The sequence below is a fragment of the Equus przewalskii genome, chromosome 30 (genome assembly GCF_037783145.1).
Source record: "Equus przewalskii isolate Varuska chromosome 30, EquPr2, whole genome shotgun sequence".
NCBI lineage: Eukaryota > Metazoa > Chordata > Mammalia > Perissodactyla > Equidae > Equus > Equus przewalskii.
Genome location: NC_091860.1, coordinates 25,194,747 through 25,221,729, shown reverse-complemented (window position 1 = coordinate 25,221,729; position 26,983 = coordinate 25,194,747). Strand labels below are relative to the sequence as shown.

At 39.6% G+C, this 26,983-nt stretch overlaps 1 protein-coding gene across 2 annotated transcripts in view; it reads right to left on the bottom strand.

Annotated features, from left to right (window-relative positions):
• Positions 1-7,628: 7,628 nt before the first annotated feature.
• Positions 7,629-26,983, bottom strand: part of KIN (Kin17 DNA and RNA binding protein) — a 32,843-nt gene continuing 13,488 nt past the window's right edge. The window contains exons 7-13 of one of the 2 annotated variants that reach the window (XM_008529131.2): positions 26,337-26,394; positions 19,503-19,632; positions 17,477-17,527; positions 14,627-14,695; positions 12,984-13,083; positions 11,479-11,579; positions 7,629-7,981 (exon numbers count right to left, since the gene is read on the bottom strand). In XM_008529131.2, coding sequence (XP_008527353.1) covers positions 7,919-7,981; positions 11,479-11,579; positions 12,984-13,083; positions 14,627-14,695; positions 17,477-17,527; positions 19,503-19,632; positions 26,337-26,394 — 572 coding nt within the window. In that variant the 3' untranslated portion in view covers positions 7,629-7,918. Of the gene's footprint in view, positions 10,501-11,478; positions 11,580-12,983; positions 13,084-14,626; positions 14,696-17,476; positions 17,528-19,502; positions 19,633-26,336; positions 26,395-26,983 lie in introns of both variants that reach the window. The other variant, XM_008529125.2, reaches the window with a different exon arrangement.

Genomic DNA, 26,983 nt, shown 5'->3' with positions numbered 1-26,983 from the left:
ATCATAGTTCCAAGTTCTCTGGGAGCACCCTCCAGGAAGCAACAAGTTTCACACAAATTTAATGGATTTTGAACACAGAAGCTTCCTCAGTACTCCTTGTAGCCTTTTATTTTGTTTGTATTTAAGCAATTCCTAAGAGCAACGCCATTTAGATTTTAAACTTTATATGATTAGAATTTATTTCAAAATAAATTAACCAGAAAATTACGTCCTAACAAAAGGCTAATGGTACTCAGAAAGCAGAAAAAATAAACAACAAAGTTAAAGTGAAATTGGGTGGCTTTCTTGTGTCTGCATTAATATAGTGGATTTGGGTAATACGGTCCAAGTCTGATCTGTTGTAATTATGTGTTTTCCTTTGTTTATAACTTTCCTTTAAAAACCAATTCCTAAAATGGGTATATTTTCAAGAACCAAAGTGATAAAATTGCAGAAAAAATTTTAAAGGTACATTTTTATGAAGCATTCTCTCCATAATTTGGTAAAGACTATTTTTCCTTTTTAGAAAGTAGACAAAACTCTCTCTTTTTGAACATACTCAATCCATTTTGAAAAAGCAAGTGATTATCTTTTGACTTAAGTGTAAAATATTAAACAAAGGTGATTGGTTCTGTAATGTAAAGATAACCTCAGTGCTGAGGACATAAATGGCATTGCCTTTTAGTTTCATTCTTCTATAAAAATTGGTCACCTATGACTTTTTAAAAATCTACTATATCTTTTCCATTTCCTAATTCAAAAACACTGATCTTAAAATGCTCATTTCAACATAAACTTCAAAAGTGGGTTCTTATAATTAATTCTGTCACTTGGCAAAAATTTTGACTTTAACACTTCTACCTTTAGATATCAAAGTTTCTATGTAAGTTTAGTTTGATTCTTTTCTATATGTAAGTTTCGTTTGATTCCTAGTATTTTATAAGTGCTCAGTAGTTTTAAAAATAATGATGAAAATCTTGGGGTGTACTTTTTTTTTTTGAGGAAGATTAGTCCTGAGCTAACTACTGCCAATCCTCCTCTTTTTGCTGAGGAAGACTGACCCTGAGCTAACATCCGTGCCCATCTTCCTCTACTTTATACATGGGACGCCTACCACAGCATGGCTTTTGCCAAGCGGTGCCAGGTCCACACCTGGGATCCGAACTGGCAAACCCCGGGCTGCTGAGAAGAGGAACGTGTGAACTTAACCACTGCGCAGCCAGGCCGGCCCCTGGAGCGTATATTTATACACAGGATATTGAGCAACAGAGTCCTATCAAAATAAACTAGATTCAAAATCAAATTCATATGTGTTATTCAAATTGTCAAAACTTTTATTAATAGCTGGTGTTTTGAAATTCATTGTCTGTAAAAACCTCATTAATACTATTCACGTGTCCCCCTTTGAGACCAGAAATATGACTTCTCTATATAATTAATTTTGAACAAATGAATAATCAATTTTGAATTTCAAATGAACCAAATAAATGGGAATCATTGGAAAGGAAGAAATTATTCCACTGTCTACTTCCTGATTAGTTTCTGCAAAGTATTATGCTCTTAGCGATGAAGGAAAGCAACTTGACAGTTACCTATCTTATTTTTTTTTTAAAGATTTTATTTTTTTCCTTTTTCTCCCTGAAGCTCCCCAGTACATAGTTGTATATTCTTCGTTGTGGGTCCTTCTAGTTGTGGCACGTGGGATGTCGCCTCAGCGTGGTTTGATGAGTGGTGCCATGTCCATGCCCAGGATTCGAACCAACGCAACACTGGGCCGCCTGCAGCGGAGCACGCAAACTTAACCACTCGGCCATGGGGCCAGCCCCCCTATCTTATTTTTTTTTTTAATTCTTTGTTTATTCTTTGGAGCACCTTGCAACCCACTGGTAATCGATCAATATTTAATTTTTTACAGAGCTGGGGTATTACAGGGCTGGTATCTGTCAGATATATTAATCATCTTTAGGACTTATGTAGTCTATTTTCAAAGCTCTCCTAAGTATCAATCTAAACAGGTTCCACTAAACCAGTTAAATATAGATGTCTTCTTGTTAGGAAAATGAGACCCTATGTTTGAGAAAAACCAGACTCTTGGCTCAGATCATACCTCTGTTTATGTTTGTGTTTTTAAATTACTGAAAATGAAACAAGTTTTCTTAGAGTTGGAAAATTGGTAATCCAAAGCAGCGACTAGAAAAGAGAATTGGAGCGTCTCAATGTTTAGTAAAAATGGACCATGAATTAGGAGTTATTTTAGCACCTACTGGTATGAGATCTCATGCCGATCATTCTACATACTTTAAAGGATCACCTAACACCATAAAAAGTGGCATCTTCTCTTCAGCCTTATCCCAATCGAAAGAGCTATGTCACTCCAAAGACCCAGTTAGATCAAAGTAAAAATTACCTGGCTGCCTGGATACATAAAGACGCTTACATGCTGTAAGAATTTAGTAATTATTCTTTTCTTAACATTTCTTCAAGCTGGCCAAAATTATTCTTAACACTTTTTCACACTGGCCAAGACTCCATTGGTGACTTTTTCTGAAATGTCCACGAAAGAGAAGGAAAAATCAAGGATGCTTCTTTTTAATAGTATAACTCAATTACCCAGTTAGCATTTCTGGGGGCACTTCGTTCAACCTAATGACTAACTTACAATCAAGGCTGATTCCTATTCTAAGCCTGTGATTCCATTTCACTCAAGCGGGAACTGAGGTGTCCACCGGCATCAGTTAATGGCCTCTGACTGAGGCCTAGTGAAGCTGGGGCAGGCTTTTAATTAACAGCTCCAGATTATCAAAAGTTTCTCTTAATTGAGCTTGAAGTCAGCAATCCCAAAAGTCCTATGCACCCCAATGTTTATTGCAGCACTGTTTACAATAGCCAAGACATGGAAGCAACCTAAATGTCCAGCAACAGACGAATGGATAAAGAAGATGTGGTACATATATACGATGGAATACTACTCAGCTGCAAAACAGAACAAAATCATTCCATTTGCAATAACATGGATGGACCTTGAGAGAATTATGTTAAGTGAAATAAGCCAGCGAGAGAAGGATAATCTGTGTATGACTCCACTCATGAGGAATTTAAAATTATGGACTAAGAACAGTTTAGTGGATACCAGGGGAAAGGTGGGGTTGGGGGTGGGCACAAAGGGTGAAGTGGTGCACCTACAACATGACTGACAAACATTAATGTACAAGTGAAATTTCACAAGATTGTAACCTATCAATAACTCAATAAAGAAAAAAGTTTCTCTTAATTGGCCTATCATTTCACTTGAATATTAATTCATTGAGCACTGTCAATTCCTGCACAGCATGCGTCTCGGGTCTATACAGTAGTCTCCCCTATCCTCAGGGGAAACGTTCCAAGACCCCCAGTGGGCGCCTGAAACCACAGATAGTACCGAACCCCCACAAAGGATGTTTTCTCCTATACATACAAATCTATGATAAAGTTTAACTTACAAATTATGCACAGTAAGAGATTAACAACAACTACTAACAAAATATAACTATAACAATATACTGTAATCAAAGTTATGTGAATGTGGTCTCTCTCTCTCAAAATATCTTCTCTAGCACCTACCGCAATGGCTTACTTCTGGGAGGCACTCTGTACATGTTTGTAGAATAAATTTACTCAAATATCTCAGCAAAAACTGATAGGCAGTTAGAAGTACACAAGGGAAAAAGGAGCAAATAAGGCAATGGGGTCCAATGGAAGTCTTAACGAAGAAAACTCAGGGAATTTGGTTTCCCAGCACACCAATGCCAATAATTTGACATGAACTCAAGCAAACTGATTGAATCGAAATTGAAGAAAATATTTGCAAAAGACTTATCTGATAAAAGACTGTTATCCAACATATACAAAGAACTCTCCAACTCAACAGTAAGGAAATGAACAACCCGATTAAAAAATAGGCAAAACACTTGAACAGACATCTCACCAAAGAAGATATACAGATAGCAAATGAGCACATAAAAAGACGCTCAACATCATGTCAATAGGCGTTGCAAACTAAAACATTGAGATACTACTACGTACCTATTGTGATGGCCAAAATCAAAACATTGACACCACCAAGTGCTGACGAGGATGTGGAGCAACAGGAACTCTCATCCATTGCTGGTGGGAATGCAAAATGGTACAGCCACCTTGGAAGACACTCTTACCATTCAGTCCAGCAATCACGCTCCTTGGTATTTACCAAAATGAGTTGAAAACCTACGTCCACACAAAAACGTACACATGGATGTGTATAGCAGCTTTATTCATAACTGACAAAATTTGCAATCAATCAAACTGCCCTTCAGGGGTGAACTGACAAATAAACTGTGGTCCATCCAGACAACGGGATATTATTCAGCTCTAAAAAGAAATGGAGAAGACATGGAGGAAGCTTAAGTGCATATTACTAAGTGAAAGAAGCCAGTCTGAAAAGGCTACATACTGTATGAGTCAACTATATGACATTCTGGAGAAGGCAAAACCATGGAGACAGTAAGATCAGTAGCCGCTGGAGGCAGGGGGTGTGAGGGACGAGGAGGCGAATTGTTAGGCCAGCAAAACTATCCCACGGAATACTATATAATGGAAAACACATTTCTTTATGAATTTGTCCAAACTCATAGAATGTACACTACCAAGAGTGCACCCTAATGTAAACTGTGGACTCTGGATGATGATGATGTGTCAGTTGTAACAAATGCACCGCTCTGCCAGGGGATGTCAAGGAAGTGAGGAAGGCTGTGGGAAGGGAGAGGACAGGGGATACATGGGAAATCTCTGTATATTGCGCTCAATTTTGCTGTGAATCTAAAAGGGTTCAAAAAAATAAAGCCTATTTTTCTAATTTTTATTTTTTTGAGGAAGATTAGCCCTGAGTGAACATCTGCTGCCAATCCTCCTCTTTTTTGCTGAGGAAGACTGGCCCTGAGCTAACATCCATGCCCATCTTCCTCTACTTTATATGTGGGACACCTACCACAGCATGGCTCACCAAGTGGTGCCATGTCCGCACCCGGGATCCGAACCGGCGAACCCAGGCCACTGAAGCGGAGCTGCGAACTTAACCACTGCGCCACCAAGCTGGCCCCTATTTTTTTTTTTTTTAAATAGCCTATGATGCTTTAAAAAGGAAAGTCAATATAAGACTGGATTTTAGGTGTCTGCAGTCACTTTGCTTAACATAATCACTATTGCCTTCTAGGAACTTATAAGAAAGATGTTCCAGAGTCTAGAACCATAATTTCATGCTTCAGATTTTTTAAATTGAATTTAACTTCAATACTACTACTCTATTTTATTCTGAGATAGTCTGAGGAAGATGTTGGAGAATCAGATGTGGGAGGCAGTGATGAAACACTTTTTTTCTATGAAGAAAATCTTTGATTTGATTCCAAACTTATGGATTTTGAGGAGACATATAACACTTGTCACGTCTTATTTTTCACATTATTATCAGGGAGAACCATTCTCCTTATTGAAATCCTTCAGGTCAGATTTATACCAGGCTGGGCTGCAAATGCTTGGCTCCGTTTACTGACACCACCACTTGCTACCACTTATGAGGCACCTACTACATGCTGAGCTTGATGTCTGACACTTTACATGCATTTTCTGTAGTTCTCACAACCACCCCACAGGGACACTTTATTTTTCACAATTTATACATTAAAAACATTGAGATTCAGGGGCTGGCTCAGTGGCATAGTTAACTTCACGCACTCTGCTTCGGTGGCCCAGGGTTCGCTGGTTTGGATCCCAGGCACGGACCCAGCACCACTCATCAAGCCACGCTGTGGCAGGCGTCCCACATGTAAAATAGAGGAAGATCAGCACAGACGTTGGCTCAGGGTCAATCTTCCTCAGCAAAAAGAGGCAGATTGGCAGTGGATGTTAGCTCAGGGCCAATCATCCTCAAAAAAATAAAAATAAAAAAAATAATTTGAAATTCAGGGGCTGGCCCTGTGACCTACTGGTTAGGTTTGCATGCTCTGCTTTGGCAGGTCAGGTTCACACGTTCAGATCCTGGGTGCAGACCTACACCACTCATCAGCCATGCTGTGGCAGCAACTCACATACAAAACAGAGGAACACTGGCACAAATATTAGCTCAGGGCGAATCTTCCTCAGGGGAAAAAAAAAAAAAGACTGAAATTCAAGAACATTAACTTTTCTAAGACTACACAGATAGTGAATAAAACAGCCAAGATTCAATCTGAAGTCTGCCCAACTCCAAACCCAGTTCCTTTCCATGGAACTATGCTGCCAAGTTATTGTGAAAATGCTTTAATTCAGCCCAGAATTCCCATCAAGCTCCTGACACCATCCTATGACTCTGTCTTTTGCAGCCTCTTATGCTTCTGTTCACCAGGATATATTCTCCCACCTTCTGATAATAGAATTGGTCACTTCTCCCCACTCTAAGTCCAAAAGACATGGCTGTGGGGTTGGGATACAACCCAAGTCTGACCAATCAGTATATTCCAACCCTTTTATTTACAGTGGTTTGTCCGGGTATGAACAGAGAGGACTCAGTTCCAGTCTTGTTTTGTTGGAACTGTGATAGGATTAGATGTAGACCTGGAGATGCTGGCAGTCATCTCACTGTTGAAAGAATGCCTGAGAATGGAGCCAATACAGAAGCCAGAGGTACAAGGAGACACAGCCTGATAAGGCTGCTCACACTCTGAACCCCACTGCACTGAAGCCAGGCTCTGCTCCCTTTCAGTTATGGCAACTCCTTTTAAGTTACCTCCAGTTAAGGCAAGTTCCTTTTTTTTTTTTTTTTTGCATAAGCAAATATGAGGTGAGTTTCCTGTCTTTTGCATCTCTAAATAATATACTGTCCCGCTTATTTAAAAATGAACAGTTCAACATTGCTGGTGGAATTGCAAAATGGTGCAGCCACTGTGGCACAGTTTGGCAGTTCAAAATGATACACACGGTAAAAAACGAGTTACAGTCTGACTCAGCGACTCCATGTCCAGGAACTGAGAGCTCATGTTCACATAAAATCTTTTACACAAACGTTCACAGGAGCATCATTCATAATAGCCCCAAAGTGGGAACAACCAAAATGTCCATCAACTGATGGGTGGATTAAAAAAATGTGGTATGTCCATACAACAGAATATTACTCGACAATGAAAAGGAATGAAGTACTGACACACGCTACAACATGGATAAACCTTGAAAACACTATGCTCAGTGAAAGAGGCCAGTCATACAAGACCACATACTGTATGATTACATTTACATGTAATGTCCCAAACAGGCAAATCCACAGAGAAAGTAAATCAGTGATCGCCAAGGCCTGGGGAGAGTGGAGAACAGGCATGACTATGTGTACAGGGTTTCTTTTTGGGGTGATGAAAATGTTCTAAAACCAGATAGTGGTGATGGCTGCACGATTCTGTAAATATACCAAAAAACCACTACTTTGTACACTTTAAACGGGTGGAATTGTGAATTATTTCTCAATAAAGCGGTTATTCTATTTATAGTTTGACTTTAAAATTTAACTACATTTGTAGTTCAACTTTACTACTTTACTACTGAAAATATAAATTTTGAGTATATGAAGGATTTCCTCTAATTATGATTCTGAATTGTTTTATACAAAACACTTTACAATAACTTCTTTTAATGAAGATAAAAATCATCAAGGAATTGTTACAAAGGACACAAAAATAACAAGGACAAAATTAACAGGGACAAAACTATACAGTTTTGATACTTCATGAGACATAATTAGATTTTTCTAGAAGTTTAGCTAAACAACCATACAGTAATATTTAAATAAATCCGTTTGTTTTATACAAAAGAAACACCCTAACACAGTAGAGTCTTGTAATGCCTTGGAGAACACCAATTTGATGCTTTAGGATTTTAATGTGTTGTTAACAAATTTTCAAACTCAGGCAAGTTTAGAAATGTCTTCATATTGAATTCCTTCAACTCTGCGTCCTTTTAAAGGGCCCTGCAAATTAAAATAATTGAAGAAAAGATTTAAAAAGACACACACACTTAAAAGACAAGAAAAGGATGCTACACTTAGAGATAAAAATTTGTCTTTTCCATATCACTAAAATACCATTAGGAGAGTAAACATGTCTATATATCTATGAATTTTAAAAACATTCTATGGTATTCTCATTAAGAACTGCCACATTTTCTCCAATGATAGGTGACATGTGTTATCACCAGATGCTGTGGTGGAGACCTGCTGGCGGTTCGGTATCTCCTCTGGCTCCTGGATAAACAGTCGTATTTCCTAGCTCTCGTGATTAGGTGTGGCCATAAGATGAAGCTCTAGCCCAGAGAGATGAAGAGAAGTGTGTGTGCCACTTCCGGACCCAGGTCATGCTACCCTCCACACGCCATCGGTCACATTCCCCTCTGGTCGGCCTGAAGCACAGGGACACAGCAACTCTAAGAGACACTTGTTGAAGACGCTGGAGCCACAAGCTGGAAGGAGCCTGGGCTCACACATCACCCCTTAGAGAAGAGCTGTTCCCTAAGAAGATCCACTTTGGGCTCTTACAATGAGAAGTTAACTTCTATCATATTTGTGCCATCATCAATTTGGGGGTTTCTTTTGGTTATGGCAATTATCATTATTTAATTTTAAGCAATATGTATACTCATACACAACCATGTTTGTTTAGTTTAGCTGTAATAGCTAGGATGGTCTTTACCCCAGAAAATGAGTCCAATTTTAAGTACATTTTCTTCTTCCCTTCACACCCAACAGAAAGGGAAAGAGGAGAACTGGATTAATGAAAGACAATGCCCGTCATAAAAGCCGACAGAGTCTGGGAACACAGAGGCTACGAACACGGGCTCTGGACCCAGACTGTCCAATTCAAATCCCACCTTCAGCAGGGGACTCAGTCCCTCGGGCCCCACTGTCCCCTAGTGGGGATAGTAACAGTATCCACAGTACTGGGTTGTTGGGAAATACAAATGAATGATACACATACAGTGCTTAGAACAATACCTGGAATACAACATGAGCATAAGCTTAATAACTGCGACACTTATTATTAAATCTTTTAGTTAAAATTTGAAAGCTGGTCAGCTCCCTTGCAAAATACAAAATGATTATGATGATGATAATGACAATGACGACGACTCTAATCTCCAACTGAAATTTTAACATTTTTTACTCAGAATCATACCTTCCCTTAAAAATGCTTTTTAAAATGCCATTCTTTTAATATATAATAGTGATTTATTTAAAGGAAGTAGGTTCCCAGATAAAGCATGACCCCGGCTGACTCTGATTACCCAGTCGGGAAGGCCTACTATCAAGTACACTTTCATGATATGAACTATGAAGCTGGGGAAGAAGAACAAGCCATACACGTGGCTTCCTTCGGCAATCAGCTGAAAGGCTGAGGCTGTTGTGGAATACTTTGTTAGATATTAAAAAATATGCTTAATAACTGTGCAAATTTCAAATGCTATGATACTGATACTAAAATTTAAGATGTCAGAAATGATAAAAACAACAGGAGAAATCACTTGCAAACCTCATGTGTTTCACAGCAGTGATTTGGATAAAACATGAGATATAAGAGAAAGAGACCCAAGTGCATACAAATATATATATATGTATTTGTTAATGGAGGCAGGCTGCAAAAGAAAAACCAAAAAAATCAGCAGGTGGGTGTCCTCTTCCAAGAGGACATGCTGCTTTGTCATCAACCAGAAAGGCTCTTCATGCGGATTTCCTGGCAGGTTCTGTCTCAGAGCAGCTCTGAAAGCAATTAAAGCCTTAGAGAGAAGACGACACTGTGGGTTTATAGCGAGGGCGGTAGGAAATCAGCTCTTGAAAATCATACAAACTGTAAACCAAAGGCATCTGGATGGAACCTAGAACATCCTCAATAGTAATGAGTTGTTTTCAGTTTCCCTGAGATGAAAACATGAAGCAGGATCTAAACTGCATAGTGTTACAAAATTAAAAAGTGGAGGAGAATTACTTTGCCAGGGAAATATGAGATTTTCCATGACCTTATAATGATTAAGCCAGAGAGAAAAACTTACTGAGTTTTTCAGAAAAACTCCGTCTCTTAACTTTGCCAGATTGATAAATTCCTCAAAGACATTTCTCTTTTCCTTTTTTTCCTATAGAGTTTATATCAGTGACAGTTTCTAGGTTAGTATTGCCAGACAAAGGGAAAAAAAGAAAAGAAAAGCTTAATTTACTTAAAAGGGATTTATCTCAAGTAAGGACCTAAATGGCTTTTCCAGAACACCTTCCTGAGACACACATTCCCTAATCAGTCCCCAGACGGGTTTAGGGAGCCTATGAACTTCTTAAGAAAACTCACAAAATTTGGCGGTTACGCGCAGTTTTTTGGAGAGAGTTCAGAATTTTGTTTAGACTCTCCAAGTGGTCCGTTATCCCCCCAAATACTAAAACTTACTGTACTGGAGATGAAAAAGTATTTCACTCAGAGATAAAGACACAGAGTACAGGAGTCCAGAGTTCTAGAAAGAATTAGGCAGAAAGGAAAAGGTACGTTTCAGGTCTTCCCTTCTGAAGACAGGTTAGGTCTCACTTGGCCTCACTCACAGGCCTGTCAGTGAACTACCAGTTCTAATCAATAAACAATTTTACTTGTACATCAGATTTCCTTAAATTAATTGCTTTACTGACCTCAGATACCTTAAATCCTTCATGAAAGAAGGGGGTACATTTTAAAAAACTGATCTCTGTGGCTTTTTCCCCATTAATTATAACTATACATTCCCCACGAATTATACCGTGCCAAATTGAGTTTTATATTAGATGTGAGAGGAAAAAAGTCAGGATCAAAACTGTCCATATTGTACACAATTTTATAAAATACAAAGACTGGAAAGGAACAGACCAAAATATTAATGGGGGTTACCCTTTGACTGGGGGATTACAAGTAATTTTTTAAATTATTTATACTACATTGTTTGTTTCAGGTTTTATACAATGAGCATTGCTAGAGACTGGATGTGTTGCACCCAAAATTCTTATGTGGCAACCTAATGCCCAATGTGATGGTGTTTGGAGGTGGGGCCTTAGGGAGTGATTAGGTAATGAGCGGAGCCCTCATGAATAAGCTCCCTTGCCCCTTCCACCATGTAAGGACACAAGGAGCAGGAAGCAGGGTGTCATCAGCGCCTTGATCTTGGACTTCCAGCCTCCAGAATTGAGAGAAACAGATTTCTGTTGTTTATTAGCCACCCGGTCTATGGTATTTTGCTATAGCAGCTGGAAGGGACTAAGACATATATGCATTTCTTTTAAAACCCGAAAATAAAATATTTTAGCAATGGTAGTCATCAGAGAAAAAAAATCTTACAGATTTCCAAATAGGAGAGAAGCAAATAAAAAACCCAAACTCTAAAATAAAACAAGGACCAATCCAGTGAAAAAGAACATGGCACATTTTTAAAGCATTTTGAAATTTGTCTTTGCGTAAACATACTTACAGTTTCAATGACTATAGTAGCTGAGAAAGTCTTCTCATTGATGGATTCTAAGGTACCTTCATTTCCTCTGTAGCCTCCATTTAAAACGAGAACTCTTTTTCCTTCAAAAGAAAAGAATATAACGCTGAATGCAAAGAAAATATCCACTTTTTTCTTCCACGTTGTTACAGCAAAATGCAATTACACTGACTGAACAAAACGAAAAACAAAACCTCTCTCTTAAAAGTTCTTAATCATTTAAGAGCTCTAATATTCTAAAGCACAGTTTATAGCTACTTTAATTACTATAACAGTATAAGACTCCTCATCTCATTCGGTTATTTGTCAAAGAGATACGTTTCAATTTTAGATTGCAAGAAGTATAAGAGACTTGGAGGAAATGCTCAGAGTCGAGAAGGAATTAGAAAAAATTTAGCTTATTTTGTCTCTTTTCAAAATCATAAGATGGTTTGGCAGTTTCATAAAAATTTAAACTTATGCCTACCATATGACTGAGCCATTCTATTTCTAAGAATTTTCCCAGTAGAAAAGAAATCATAGGTCCACACAAAGACTTGTACATGACTGCTCGCAGAAATTTTATTTGTAACAGCCAAAAACTGTAAACAACCCAAATGTCCATCTCACAACAGGTGACTGGACAAACAGTGGTGTATCCACACAATGAAACAGGACTCAGCAACAGAAAGGCGTGAACCACAGATGCACTGACAACAAGGACGATCCCAGATAATTACGCTTAGTGAAAGAAGTCAGACCAAAACACAGGACACATGGTAGGATTTATTCATATAAAATTCTAGAAAAATACAAATGAATCTATAGTGACAGAAAGCAGACAGGTGGTACCTGGGGGCACACGGGAGGCAGGAGCGGAGGGGCGGCAGGGAAGGATTTTAAGGGGAAATGAGGAAACTGGGGGGTGAGGGGCACACTCACTGTCGTGATTGTGGGGATGGTTTCACGGGAGTATTCAGGTTAAAACTTAGCAAACTGTATACTCTACACAAGTGCAGTTTATTGTATGTCAATTATATCTAACTAAAGCTGAAAAAAAAATTATTCTTAATCCATAAAATTAGTTTTATTCTAGGGGGAAAGGATCTGATAAGTGGAAGTTTTGGAGACTAATATTACCATCAAGACAATTAAGGAAAAGAAAAAGCAAAATAACACAGACTTTCACTTTACTATCTCAGGTAGCTAAATAAATACATTAATAATAACCCTAATGTGATTGATTTTTTCCAGATATGTCTGCATTTTGCTGCAGAAAAAAAAAAAAAGATTCTAGGAAGGAAAAATTTATTCATGCCAAAATATAGCTTTCTTGGCAGACTAGTGAACTACCACATCACCTGAGGTCAAAGAGGCAACAGTTACATATTTCAAAAAAGGAAACTTGCATCCATAACTATCAAGTGATGTCAAAAACTTGTGGCTTTAAAAATGGCATCATGCATTGCGATGGCACACATATTGAATGGTCTTGCAGAAAGACTCACCCGGTGCTGGAATCACAGTTTCTAAATGAGTCTGGTCCAGCTTCAGCTTGTCTCCAGAGTCCATCAGCTTTACAACCGCTGTGTATTTGTCAATTACCTCCTGTCACGTAAAATCAACACTTTTATAATAGAAGAAATGGATGAACACAGATTTCAAAGGGCAGAAATAAATAAAATGAAAACAAATGAAATTCCAATCAAAGGATAAGAATAACTCCTCCTATAAACAACACTATTTTCTAAATTCCACATACGATTTCTCTATGGTTCTTAATAAAGAACTCAGTTCAAAACTTAGTTAAGGTTTTCATCTGCAAAGAATAAAAGACTGGTGACCTCAGAATGAGACTTTAAGAAATACAGTGAGGGCCGGCTCCATGGCCGAGTGGTTAAGTTCGCGCGCTCTGCTGTGGCGGCCCAGGGTTTGGATCCTGGGCGCGGACATGGCACCACTCATAGGCCACGATGAGGTGGCGTCCCACATCCCACAACTAGAAGGACCTGTAACTAAGACATACAACTATGTACGGGGCGGGTTGGGGAGATAAAGCAGGAAAAAAAAAAAAAGATTGGCAATAGTTGTTAGCCCAGGTGCCAATCTTTAAAAAAAAAAAAAGAAATATAGTGAGAGGGATAATTTTGCCTAGCTTCAAGTACAGTAGAAGGGCAGTTTATATGCACAGGCTGGGTGCTGCAATGAAACTATATTTAGGAAACACAACATAGAGAAAAGGACTAGAGTGCTGATTTTTAAATTTTAAAATCCTAGCAGGGCTGGCCCAGTGGTGCAGTGGTTAAGTTCGGCATGCTCCACTTCGGCAGCCCAGGGTTCATGGGTTTGGATCCTGGGCGTGGACCTACACCATTTGTCAACCATGCTGTGGCAGCCACCCATAAACAAAATAGAGGAAGACTGGCACAGATGTTAGCTCAGGGCAAATCTTCCTCAAGCCAGAGAGAGAGAGGAAGATTGGCAACAGATAGCTCAAGGTGAGTCTTCCTGAGAAAAACAAACAAACAAATTCTAGAGAAGCCAAGACAGTCTCTCAGGCAAAACACAGGAAGCCCTCCCTGGAACTCTGGGGGCATAAACATATTGTCTATCATTAACAAAGAGAATGCAACTTACTGATCAGCAAGGCATGCACAATGACTTTAAGAGGTGCCAGTGTGATTTCACATGTACCATCTGCTCCAGTAAGAAAGCAGACCAAAGTTAAGCATAAACTTACGTTTGGAAATGAAATATTTCTCCAACAATTATGAATCCAGCTTTCCTGTTATGGAGCCATCAAGAACCTGACACACTGTGCTTCTGCTACTAGGACTTGATTTTTTGTGTGTGTGAGAAAGACTGGCCCTGAGCTTACATCTGTTGCCAGTCTTCCTTTTTTTCGCTTGAGGAAGACTGTTATTGAGCTAACATCTGTGCCGATCTTCCTCTGTTTTATGTGGGACACTGCCACAGTGTGGCTTGAGATCCCACACCCAGGATCCAAACCTACAAACCGCAGAGTGCACGAACTTAACCACTACACCATGAAGCTGGCCCCAGGACTTGATTTTTAAGGAATACCAAAAAGGCTTTACTCACTGCACCCCAGGCCTTTTCACAAATTTCATTTATAACTTCAAGTCCTTACCTTAACAATGCACTTTTTCTTATGATATTTCTCTCCAAGTTTTTTGGTTATAATTTTCACGATGATTTCCTAGAAAATAACAACAAAAAAATCAAGATGAAAGGAACGACAAAAATTATCTTTTCTGTTTTACATCTTCATCTTAAACCATGTTCACCAAAAATCATTGTAAAATGTAACCGCTCTGCTAACTATGAAATTTTGAAGTTCTAAGCCTTCCTAACAATGGTAAAACATTTCCTTAGTAACCTTTCACTCCTTCTTTCTCTTTTTATTCAACATGGTCACCAGGAGGAAAAAAATATATATCTCACGGCTCATTTCCCCAGTGAAGGTTTCTTGAAATCGAGCACTTCTATCTGTCAATCTCGACTCTATTAATTCAGGTCTTTCATAGGCAGCGTCTTTCTTCCTCTGCATCCAAGTAAGTGAACTGCACTGTAGGTGTCGGCTGCTGACGCGAACTCACGTGGCAACAGCCTCACTGGGAAATGCAGAAATGGGGCCTCTCAGCTCACGGGTGCTCCTTTCCACAACGCCCTTTTCTCATTATGTTGCTTTCAATTTTTGATACAGATGAGATTCCTCCAGATTAGTTCCTGCTAAAAGCATGGTTCTTCTGAGCATCTACTTCTCAAACGGGAGAGAAATCTGGGCTGATTTCATACTAAAGCACTCTGACTCGGCTTCTTCAGTGTTGTTTTCCCGATTTGGTCGAGCTAACAGCTGATAATGAAAATTAAATCACCTAACTTCACGCTATGTTCACTACTCTGATCCTATATTTGCTAATTCAAGTGAATACAACAGAGGTACCAGGTGGTCCCCAGTCCTTCATTAAGCCAGGCTAAAAATTATATTAACAAAAATTCAGTGAGGACTTTGGAAGTAGGACATTTAATAGTAGAAAAATATGTTTAAGAGAAGACTTGAATGGTCTTATTCTTAAGCCTGTATTCTACTAAGACATTCTAAATGAAGCCAAATAACGTGAAAACAGTTTCTCTGATTTAGCCAGAATATTTCCGGGCTAAATTTCTCAAAGGCTCTCATGGGTACACACTTATAATTTAAAAGATAACTCATTAAGTCATTGTACTTATTGACACTTGCTCACAATAGATCTGTTCAAAACCTTTCTTTCCTGAGTTTAAAAAATGAAGCTCTCCAATCTAGCTCTGTGGGCTGCAGGTTATTTTAACAAACATATTGCCCATTTCAGAGTGAGACACACGAGCACCATTGGCTGATTCTCACTTTTAATGTAACACTCTGTAAGAGGAACTATGAAGAAAATCTGAATAATTTATGATATGAGAAAGTTACCAAACAGAAAATAAAATGTAATTGAAAAGCTTGTCAGTGGGAAGAGACAATCCTTTTTGAACCAACTAAAACTTGGAATGCTTGCCTTTTTTTTTTTTGCTTTTGGTTTGTTTTCCTTTTGAACCAATGGTTCTTAACCAAGGGCACATCTCAGAATCACCTAGGAGGTAAGTCAAAATATGCATTTCACCCCAGGACACAGGATGGTGGCAGTACTGAAGTATACATATTTTGAAAAAATTTTTGAATTACTCTCTGGAAAAGAACTACTGCTTTAAGCAAAATTCTTGCTTACATTTTCATAAACAATATATGAAACTATTAATATTCAAATACCAGCTACTCCAACAGGGAAAACAAATCAAAATAACCCCGGGTAGTTCTTTCTTTTCTAATCTTCACTCAAACTTCTGCTCAGAGACAGGAGTCGGGGTGACTAAGGCACAAAGAAGCAGAGCTGGCCACCAGTGGAGAGCAGAAGCCACTCCCAGGGGATCCCGGGTCCCATTTTCTAAAGGACCTTGGGAAATCACTCTAATACTTTATGCCTCAGTTTTCTCAGCTGTAAAATGGGGATAATAACAGTAATTAACTTACAGGGCTGACACAAGAATTAACCGAAATAATTCATACAAAGTGCTTATTTTCTATTTAACACAGCAAGTATTTTCATATTAAATAACTTATTTCATGATCCTTCACATGATCCACAGGTAGAAATGGTTCCCATTGTCTAAGGACATAAACTAAGACATGGAAGCTAAACTATTTTCAAGCTAATGGGAGAATGCCTTTGAAGATCTGAATCAGAACTTTGGAGTTTCTGACCTTCAAGGTTATTATTAATCTTATTTTCCAAATCAGAAATTATCTAAATGACACACTACTTTTTACTTTACTGTAAAGTTGATTACTGATCAAACCAGCTCCTTTAAAAATAACTAGGCACCCTGAAAGTTCCATGAAAACTTCACATCTCAGTAAGTTCAAAACAGAGTATCAATAAATAATAATTTTTAAAATTATTTAAATGTTTGAAAATTATCTTAAAATAATAAGTAGTAATAAATACACAATAAAATACAAAGCTTTCCTTGAGTCTGTAAAATTAAAACCTGCTTTTTTCGACAGAGCACCCAAAGGGGTATTCTAAGTTCAATAAGCTATAAGTTGGAAAAAAAAATACGTCTGCATTTACAATTCTACCTTTCAATCCCATTTGTGAAAACGTAACCCTTTGTCTTATAGCTAAAACTGAAAATAATTCCAGACTTAAATTCAAGGAGTCCATGAACAAATTTCCCGCTACACTCAAGGAACATTACTGGTCTATACATATGAAGTTCCCCTCTGATAAGGGTACAACCAATACTTAAGATCAGGTAGAAAGGAGTCATTAAAGTTATGAATCTATCTATGTAATTTACATATATTTGAGAAATTCAGTCATTTATACCAAATGCTACTTAAATCATTCACTTAAAAGTACATTTAGAACTCAAGAAGCTCCAACTGAACACGTACAGGCTGTAGCCAGTAGTCTGTGCGGGCAGCTCTTTTCTTTTCTTCTTCAATCTGTAGGATACACAAGACATTCATAAAGTCACCTCTGTAAAATCCTCAATTTATCTTCAAATACCATTCTATTTAGCAAACAAATACCATAAAACACACACTTCACCGAAGATCAATATAATTTGCAAGCTCTGATAAATACAAATAAATATTTTTTGCAATTAGGTTTTGATTAAAAAAAAAACTTGAATTAAAAAAAGTATGCAATATGGGCCAGGGTGATCAAGGGGTTGATCCGGTGGCTGGGTGGTTAAGTTCACATGCTCTGCTTTGGCAGCCTGGGGTTTGCCAGTTCAGATCCTGGGCGTGGACCTATACACTGCTTATCAAGCCATGCTGTGGCGGCATCCCACAGAGAAGAATTAGAAGGACTTACAACTAGGATCTACAACTATGTACTGGGGCTTTGGGGAGGGAAAAAAAAAAAAAGAAGACTGGCAACAGATGTTAGCTCAGGGCCAATCCTCCTCACCAAAAAAACAAAAGAGAGTGATCAAAAGAAAAAAGAGCTGACTGGCCATTACAGCTATAGAGCATGCCCATCTTTCTCAACTGCTTACTAAACCAGAAGTACCAACTTTCAATGGGATGGAACAATGTAATTTTTGTTTGATTCTAAACCTCATTTTAATTCCTCCAACTTCCCAAAATGAACAAGGAACATTCTAAACTTAGCATATATTATATTCAAAGGAAGAGGATCTGGCTTTCCCTTTTACTCTGAATTAAGCTCAAAGACTCCCTGTCATGGCTTATGACCTTGATAGTGTTGTCAAGAGTCTTACAACCTCTACGGTGTTGTCACAGTCTTACGACCCCTACAGTGTTGCCCTAACTCTCTCTAACCTCAAATGCGACCACTCTCGTGCTCACCGTGCTTGAGCCATATGGATCTTCCTTCGGATGCTTGCCTTAGAGATGCTCCCTGCCTTTAGCAACTTTCCCCACGTGACCTCCCCACCCCCAGCCCTCAGACCTCCTCAGCACTTAGCATTTTGTAATTACGCATTTACTGGTTCACTTGGCCATGGTGTGTCTCTCTCGCTACAATGAAAGCTCCGTGACACACAGGGACTGTGTTTTTCTCCCTACTCTCCAGACCCAGGACTCGCACAACGCCCAGCCCCTAACAGTGACTCACTATCTGCTGCATGATGGAAGGACCACATCTCTTAGGGTACACATCTTACACTTCACTTCAAGCTTTTCAGACTGCCCCACATTGTGTGAGGACTCAGTAACAGGGGAAACCAACAGTTACCTCCTCTCCCTTCACAAGTGAAGAAAAGGGATGGGGAGACTAGAGGAAATTATATTACAAGGAAAAATGTTAGCTTCTGTATCCAGGTATTCTTTCTCTTTGCCTGGCCTTCCTCCTCTCTTCCACTTACTTCCTACATTCATTGATAAGGCAAGCCTATGGGTTGGGGGGAGAAAGGAATATTTAGGAGTATATCAAGAACCTTCTGCAGAACTGCTCTAGAGTTTCAGAGTCAAAGTATGGCCCTGGATCCAGATAATCATAGGTTTTCAATGATCAATCACATTAACTGAGCCATCAGGTCAAATCAAATTAGAAAATACATCACAGCTTCCTCTTGCTGGCTAGGAGGTGGTCGGTGGTGGTGGGAGGGGGGTCCATGGAGGATGCCAATTTCATAGAGCCCCAGAGGGGGACAGAGCTTGCATTTCTAGCCCCACGCACCACTGGCGTCCTTCTGATTGAACTCTACTGACCACAACCCCACAGAGAGCTTTAAAGGCAGCACTCGAGGCAAGAAAATATACAGTTGGGAGGGGCTCCAACTCTGTTCTGATGTAACTGCGTCTGGCTGCTTTTCCCTAACCCAGTACATGCATATTTTTCTAACTGTATAGTAATCTAGTAAGTGGTGAAACTATTTAACTTCCCTTGGTGTGAACTATATCATTCCTCTTAATTGCTAAGGAGTCGAAAGCAGCTCAGAAACTGTACCTCCATGATCTCATCGAGGGCAGACTTCTTTTTCTTCTTTTCTTTCGACTGAGTGGAGCTCTGGGAAGATTCCTTCCGTTTCACTGAAGCTGCATTTCCTATGGTCTTCAATGCACTTGGTCCCAAAGAACTGATAAAAAGAAGAACTGTGCTTGTTAACAAACTATCTACAGAGGAACAATACAGAAGAAATCTGTTACGTGATTAATTTATAACAGATTAGTCAAGGCCAAGCAGGACCTGTCTGTATCTCTTACACAGCTGTAAGCACCACAAGAACACGTCCTTCCTGTCTTCCTCCCTCTCCCTTCTCCCCACCCCCAGTTAGTGCCGCTATAACCAGTGCAGTGGAGTGACGACAGCTTCGGCTCTGGCGTTAGGCAGATGAGGGTCTGAAGCTTCTTCTGCTAGGACCGTGTGCAATAACTTTTCTAAGCCTCAGTTCTCTATCTATAACTGTGGATAATGATGTGAGCCAACTCATAACTCGACTGCAAGGATTAAATGAAATGTTTGTAAAATGATGGCTAGAAGCCTAGCACACTACTGTCAGTTCTATTCTGCTAAAGGAAAGATCTCAACGTGTCACTTAAAAATTTTTTATTGCTCCTGCCTGCCTAGAGTTGACAGTGTGAATTCCACATGTTTTAGTGCCAATATAAAATTGTCACCACTGGCCCCGGAATACTATCTCTGACTTATGTACGTGAGTCATTCTGAACAATCTGCTATTGAATGAGCCATGCCCTGTGCTTCATGCCTTTGCAAATTTGCACATGCCTTGTTTACACGTAAAATAATCTCTCCATTGATCTACATTTCTTAAAATTCTTTAAGATCCATCCTTCATGAGGCTTCTTGGATCCTGTCATTTTTTGAACTGCCATAGCACTTCGTGGCAGGTGTCACATGCCCTCTTGTACTATAATCATTTATGCATGACTCCTCTCTCATAGTAGGGGAGGAACCATATATTATATACACATACATATATTTTTTGCCCAGTAAAGTAGCAGTAACTATCTCATAATTCACATAAAACAGACTCTCAATTAATATTTGCTGACTAAATAAATCTTACCAATCTAGTTATTTGTCATATTTACAAGACATGAAACAGAGAATAAACATTTGCACAAAGCTACCATGGAGATAACCAAGAAAAAAAGTGTAATGAATAGAAAATACGACAGAATTATGATTTTCCATTATTTGGAATTTTTTTCAAAAAAGGCATTTAGAGGTTGCATCAGATTTATCGGCAGCCTGGTTACTTTAAGGACTCCCATTCAGCTCACAGTTGACTGAAATCCCCACATCTTTTCTACATAGGCGATTGTCATTCAGGACCCTCCACTGTCTCTGTGGAGGTTGCTCTCTCTGCTTAACTGCAGGGCTTTATACTGACCCTTGTGAAAGTTCACTTACTGGGTTTTGCCCCATAATTCAATCCTCTGAACTATTTTTAAGTTCTGAGTCTCTTACTGAACAAATTTGCCAGGTTTGTGATGACTGTTAACAATATATACCAGTTGTGAACAGATTAAGGCCATATAAAGATAAACTCTTCAATTTGCACTTTAAAATAAAAGTTCTTTAGATTTACATGTTCTCTAAGCTGGGAATCTACCCAATTTAGCAACAATCCCAGATCATGGTCACCCACAGTGCGTCTGTGGAGTAAGTACCCATAATCCCAGCACAGGGGAGTTAGGATGCAGCGCTGTTTCGGGGTCTAGTGGTTACCTCTTCCTCTTTGTACATTCACAAGCTACCTAATTCCTACTGAAATCAGTAGGAAAAACTTGCTACTATTGTTTTCTGAAGTTTTTCTCCAGTTTCTGAAAAAACATTTGCTTATTTTTCCGCATTCTGCCTTTTCTCACATGCTCCATGATTTCTCAAATATTATCAACAATGAGCCTTCAAATAAATTTATAAATTATTTCAGTATTTTGGTATTTGTCTCAGCTTGGAAACTTGGGGTTATTTTAGGCTGTTAGACACTTTTCTTAAAACTCAACTTAAAAAAAAAAACCCAATTAAAAAATGGGCAATAGACATTTCTGCAAAGAACATATATAAATGGCCAAAAAGCAAATGAAAAGATGTTCGACATCACTAATCACTAGGGAAATGCTAATCAAAGCCACTATGAAATACACTTCACTTCCATTAGGATGGCTATTATTAAAAAAACAACAATGGGGACAGCCCCGTGGGCGAGTGGTTCAGTTTGCGTGCTCCGCTTCGGCAGCCCAGGGTTGCATCAGTTCAGATCTTAGGCGTGGACATGGCACTGCTCATCAGGCCACGTTGAGGTGGCATCCCACATGCCACAACTAGAAGGACCCCCAACTAAAAATACACAACTATGTACCGGGGGGCTTTGGGGAGAAAAAGGGAAAATAAAATTAAAAAAAGAAAACAACAACAACAAAAAAAACAGAAAACAACAAGATTTGCTGAGGATGTGGAGAAATCAGCACCCTTGTGCACTGTGGGTGGGAATATCAAATGGTATAGCTGCTGTGGAAAATAGTATAGTTGTTCTTCAAAAAATTAAATGCAAAATCACCACACTAGCAGTTTTACTTCTGGGTATATACCAAAGGAACTGAAAGCAGGGACTCAGATTCCGGGGCACCAACGCTCAGAACGGCATTAGTCACAGTAGCCAAAAGATGGAGACCACTCAAACATCCACTCACAGACGAACAGACAAACAAAACGTGGTATACACGCACAATGGGAGATTATGCAGCCTTGAAAAGGAAGGAAATTCTGAGACGTGCCACCACATGGATGAATCGTGAAGACAGTGTGCTAAGTCAAAAAAGCCAGACACAGAAGGACAGTGACTCTGATTCCACTCACATGAGGGAGCCAAGTTTAGAGACAGAAAGCAGGACACAGGTGACCAGGGGCTGGGGAGGCGGAGTGGGAGCTGGCGTTTAGCGGGAGAGAGTCTCAGTTTGGGGTGATGGAAAAGACCCAGAGACGGACACTGGAGATGGTTGCACAATGTGAATGTACTTAATGCCAATGGACTGCTACTTAAAAATGGTTAAATGGTACGTACCATTTCACGTTATGGATTTTTCACCACACAAAAACACTAAACTGAACAGAAAAAACATTTTCTATCTGGGTTGGCCCCGTGGCGCAGCAGTCAAGTTCGCACATTCTGCTTTGGCGGCCCAAGGTTCACTGGTTCAGATCCTGGGTGTGGACATGGCACCCCTTGGCAAGCCATGCTGTGGCAGGCGTCCCACATATAAAGTAGAGGAAGATGGGCATGAATGTTAGCTCAGGGCTAGTCTTCCTCAGCAAAAAGAGGAGGATTGGCAGCAGATGTTAGCTCAGGGCTAATATTCCTCAAAAAAAAAAAAGTTTTCTATCAAGAAAATGTATTCAGCATTATTAAATGTTTATAATGAGACAACCAATGGATCAGAACAGCCCATCAGGATCTCATGCTAGAGCGGGAGTACAGACATGGAAGGGCGTTCCAGGGAGAGAGAACAGAAGATACAAAGGCAAAAGGAGGGGGGCAGCATGCCACATTTAGGAACTGCAATTAGTGTAGCATAGCTGGAGGACAGACAGCAGGATATAAACCAGATCACAAGCACTACACATGGTATGTAAAAACTGTCAGAGGTGGGGCCAGCCCAGTGGCATAGTAAAGTCTGTGAGCTCCACTTTGGTGGCCCGGGGTTAGCAGGTTCAAATCCTGGGTGTGGACCTACATACTGCTCATCAAGCCATGCTGTGGCGGCACCCCACATACAAAATAGAGGAAGATGGACACGGATGTTAGCTTAGGGACAATCTTCCTCAAGCAACAAGAGGAAGATTGGCAACAGATGTTAGCTCAGGGCCAATCTTCCTCACCAAAAACAAAACAAAACAAAAAAGTTAGAGGTGTTTCCACAGATGATGACTAAAGACACTGAGCGTCTTTAATAAGAGAAAGACTTGGTAAGATTTGATGTTTAGAAAGATCTTTCTGCTTGCAATATCAAGAATCTAGCAGAGCTAAAATGAATAACAAAACATATAAAGAATGTTGACAGAGGAAATTATGAAGGATAGAAATTAATAAAATAGAAATCAGAGAAATGATAAAATCAAGAAAATAAAGAGTATTCTAAAAAATTAATAAAATAGATAATAAATTTGAATGCCTAGATGAAAAGGATATTCTAGAAAAATAAAAATTATACACATTATTGAAACTGACTTGAGATGATATTGAAAAGTTGAATAAACCAACAACCACAAGGAAAGTAAACTGGTAGTAAAAACTGCAGAAGACACACACACAATATTTTACAGAAAAGTTTTACTAAGCTTTCGAGGAAGTTATAATCCCTATCTTAAAAATACTATTTAGAGAGTCAAAAAAGAATACCTACACAAAGCATTTTAACAGTTTAATATCACCAGAAGCACAGAAAATTAAACATCTCACTTATGACATTAAAGTAAAATGCAAAGTGAACAGTTAATTTGTTTCCAGCTGTGTATTATATTTAATCTTACACCTGCTGCGGTAAAATAATGCCCTTCCTCCCCAAAAAAGATTCTATGAGAGGGGAGAGACTGACATAGGGTCAAGAGGGGGTTAGAACCAAGGCAGGACATGAACATTAACAGACTGGAAATGGAACATGAGGCTTCTAGAACAGCCCTAGAATTCTGCCTTCGGTAACTCGAGTGGGTCCTAGTGCAATCTAAGGAGACCAAGAAGCCCCAAGGGAAAAGGGGCGTGGGAACTGGGGAAGCTCTGCTCAAGCAATGGGGAAGCAGGGCTCACCTTCGTGCCTCAACATAGCCTAAAACACCCACTTCTGCTATCTAGATCCTTTAGTTCATTCTGCATTTTAGACATACGAGAGAGAAATCCACAGGAAAATAAACCCCAACCTCCATAAAAATACAGCACAATCTCGGAAAAAGAAAATTTAGATGAGGCTTTCCACTGTGCCATCTGTGACACTATTTACACACTATTACAGATAACTGAGACTGAATTTACAGAACTTGGTCAACTAAAGCTAACATTTTTACTAATAATATGAAGGTGGGCATACGGTGTAGTAGGCTGAACAGCCGACCCCTAAAGATGTGAGGCCTTCAGCCTTGGAACCTATGAATGTTACCTTATTTGGGAAAAGGGTCTTCGCAAACCAGATTAAGGCAAAGATTTTAAGATGAGATTACCCTGGATGGTCTGGGTGGACCCTAAAGGCAGCACACATCCTTTTAAGAGGGACCTGATGCAGAGGAGAAGGCAACGTGAAGGTGGAGCAGGGAAATTGGAAGACACTGGTCTCGAAGACTGGAGGGATGCAGCCAGAACAACGAATGCCAGCAGTCACCTTCTGGAAGCTGGCAGAGGCGAGGAACAGCTCCCCCCGAGCCTCTGGAGGAGCACAGCCCTGCAGAGCCTTGGCCTCAGCGCGGTGACACTGATGTCGGAACCCCGGGCTCCAGAGGCCGGGCAAACCTCTGCTGTTTCAAGCCGCCCCGGTTGTGGTCGTCTGTTACAGCAGCCATAGAAAGCTAATGCCAGGGGGCCGCTGGGACCGACCCTCACATCACCTACACTCACGAATAACAAATAATGCAGGAAAATGCAGAGAACGTATAAGGGGCTAGGACTATAAGGCGTGTGTGTGATGATATATTTGAGCCTGTCTTCCAGGTCATGTATGTAGGTGTTAATTCTGAAATGCTGTGATTAAAGACAAGACATCTGGGAAGTCTTTCTGAAGCAGCACACACCGCTGACTCAGCGTACCTACTTCCTCCCATTCTCCTGGACACTTATTTAGTCATGCAAATAAGCACTAGCCTATAAATTAACCCAAAAAACTGAGTTAAATAAACAACACGTAAAATAGCAACTATCACTCAGCTCAAAACTAAATTCCAGTAGATACTGGCACCTTCCTGAATATCTTATTTGTCTTTTAACCTCCCTAACTAAACTGAATGCATTGCACACCGCAAACAGTGAGTAAATATTTGGGAAAGAATACATAAAACTGCAAGAGAAGAGAACGTGCAAAGTAGATAGAACTACCTGGCTGCGTGCTCTACCAGGGTTTGGCAAACTACAGCCTGAGGGCCAAACCCAGCCTGCTGCCTGGTTTTATAAATAAGATTTTCCTGGGACACAGCCATGCTTGTTCATTTACGGACTGTCTAGGGCTGCTTTCTCATTCCGACAGCAGAGTTAAGTGGTGGTGACAAAGACATATGGCCAGTAACGTCTACAATATTTACTATGCGGCCCCTTACAGAAAAAGTTAGTCGCCTCCTGCTCTGTAGTACACCATCTAGAGGGGAAGGCCATTAGTACTGAGTGTCTGTGGGTGCATTTATACTGTGCTAGGTCCTGAGCAGACAGTGGAATAAGTCAGTCTTTATTCTTAGAAAATCATAATACAATGGTAAAACAAAAAGTGTATACCCCAGGTAACATTTACACTTGGTAAGTAGGCTACGAGAGAAAAATAAACAGTACTGCAGTAGCATAGAAGGAACCTTTAAGAGAAGGATTCGCAGAGAAGCCAAGTGTTTATCATGTGAAACATTTAATCATTTAATCAGAAGGAGCTTTTCCTCAAAAGACAGATTCATCATAGGCAAATAAGAGAAAAATAGTTGCTAAAAAAGGAAAACAACCAACCATCAAACAAAAACAGAAAAAGAAAATTACAACCAGAGAAAACTATTTCACAATAGTGCAGCTTTTCAAACATAGTGATCAACATTTCACAAATACTCTCAAGTTCTAAGATACCTGTTTGTGTAGCTCACCTTGACTTGGAAGATGTTGCTGCTGAACTACATGCTCCTTTATTCAAATTAAATGTAACTGGAAGAAAAGAATTGGTATTCTATATATATTTCAGGAAAATTACAATAAAACTTATCAGATAAGATACCACAGTGTATCCACATAGAAATTCACAGACATTCTGAAGAAGTGAGAGCTGGAGTGCTCCTACCCAGATGATAAATTCCTGTAGAATGTACTAGAATGATGCTAAGAGCTGGGGAAGACTTTCATGTGATGAGATGTAGCAGGCAGCCTTGGCTGTGTCCCACTGCACTGCCCCCTCTTCCCTTGCTAATAGGAATCCACTTTTGTTTAGGTGCCCATACCTCACACACATGGCCTGGAGGATGCTATGTCTGAACGTTTATGTCCTCCCAAAATTCACAGGTTGAAAACCTAATGTCCACAGTGATGGGAATAGGAGGTGTGGGCCTACTGGGGGAATTAGTAAGGTTCTTTTGGTCTACATCAATCAAAATAATCCTATTCCTTTTCCCAGTGATTGTTTTTGAGGTGGACAAGTGACACAGTCCGGCGAATGATATTCGAAAGGAAGCCTGTTGGCGCAGGAGTGCCTTCTAGGGAAAGTTTCCCTGCTCAGGGGACTCCACAAGAACCATGCTCT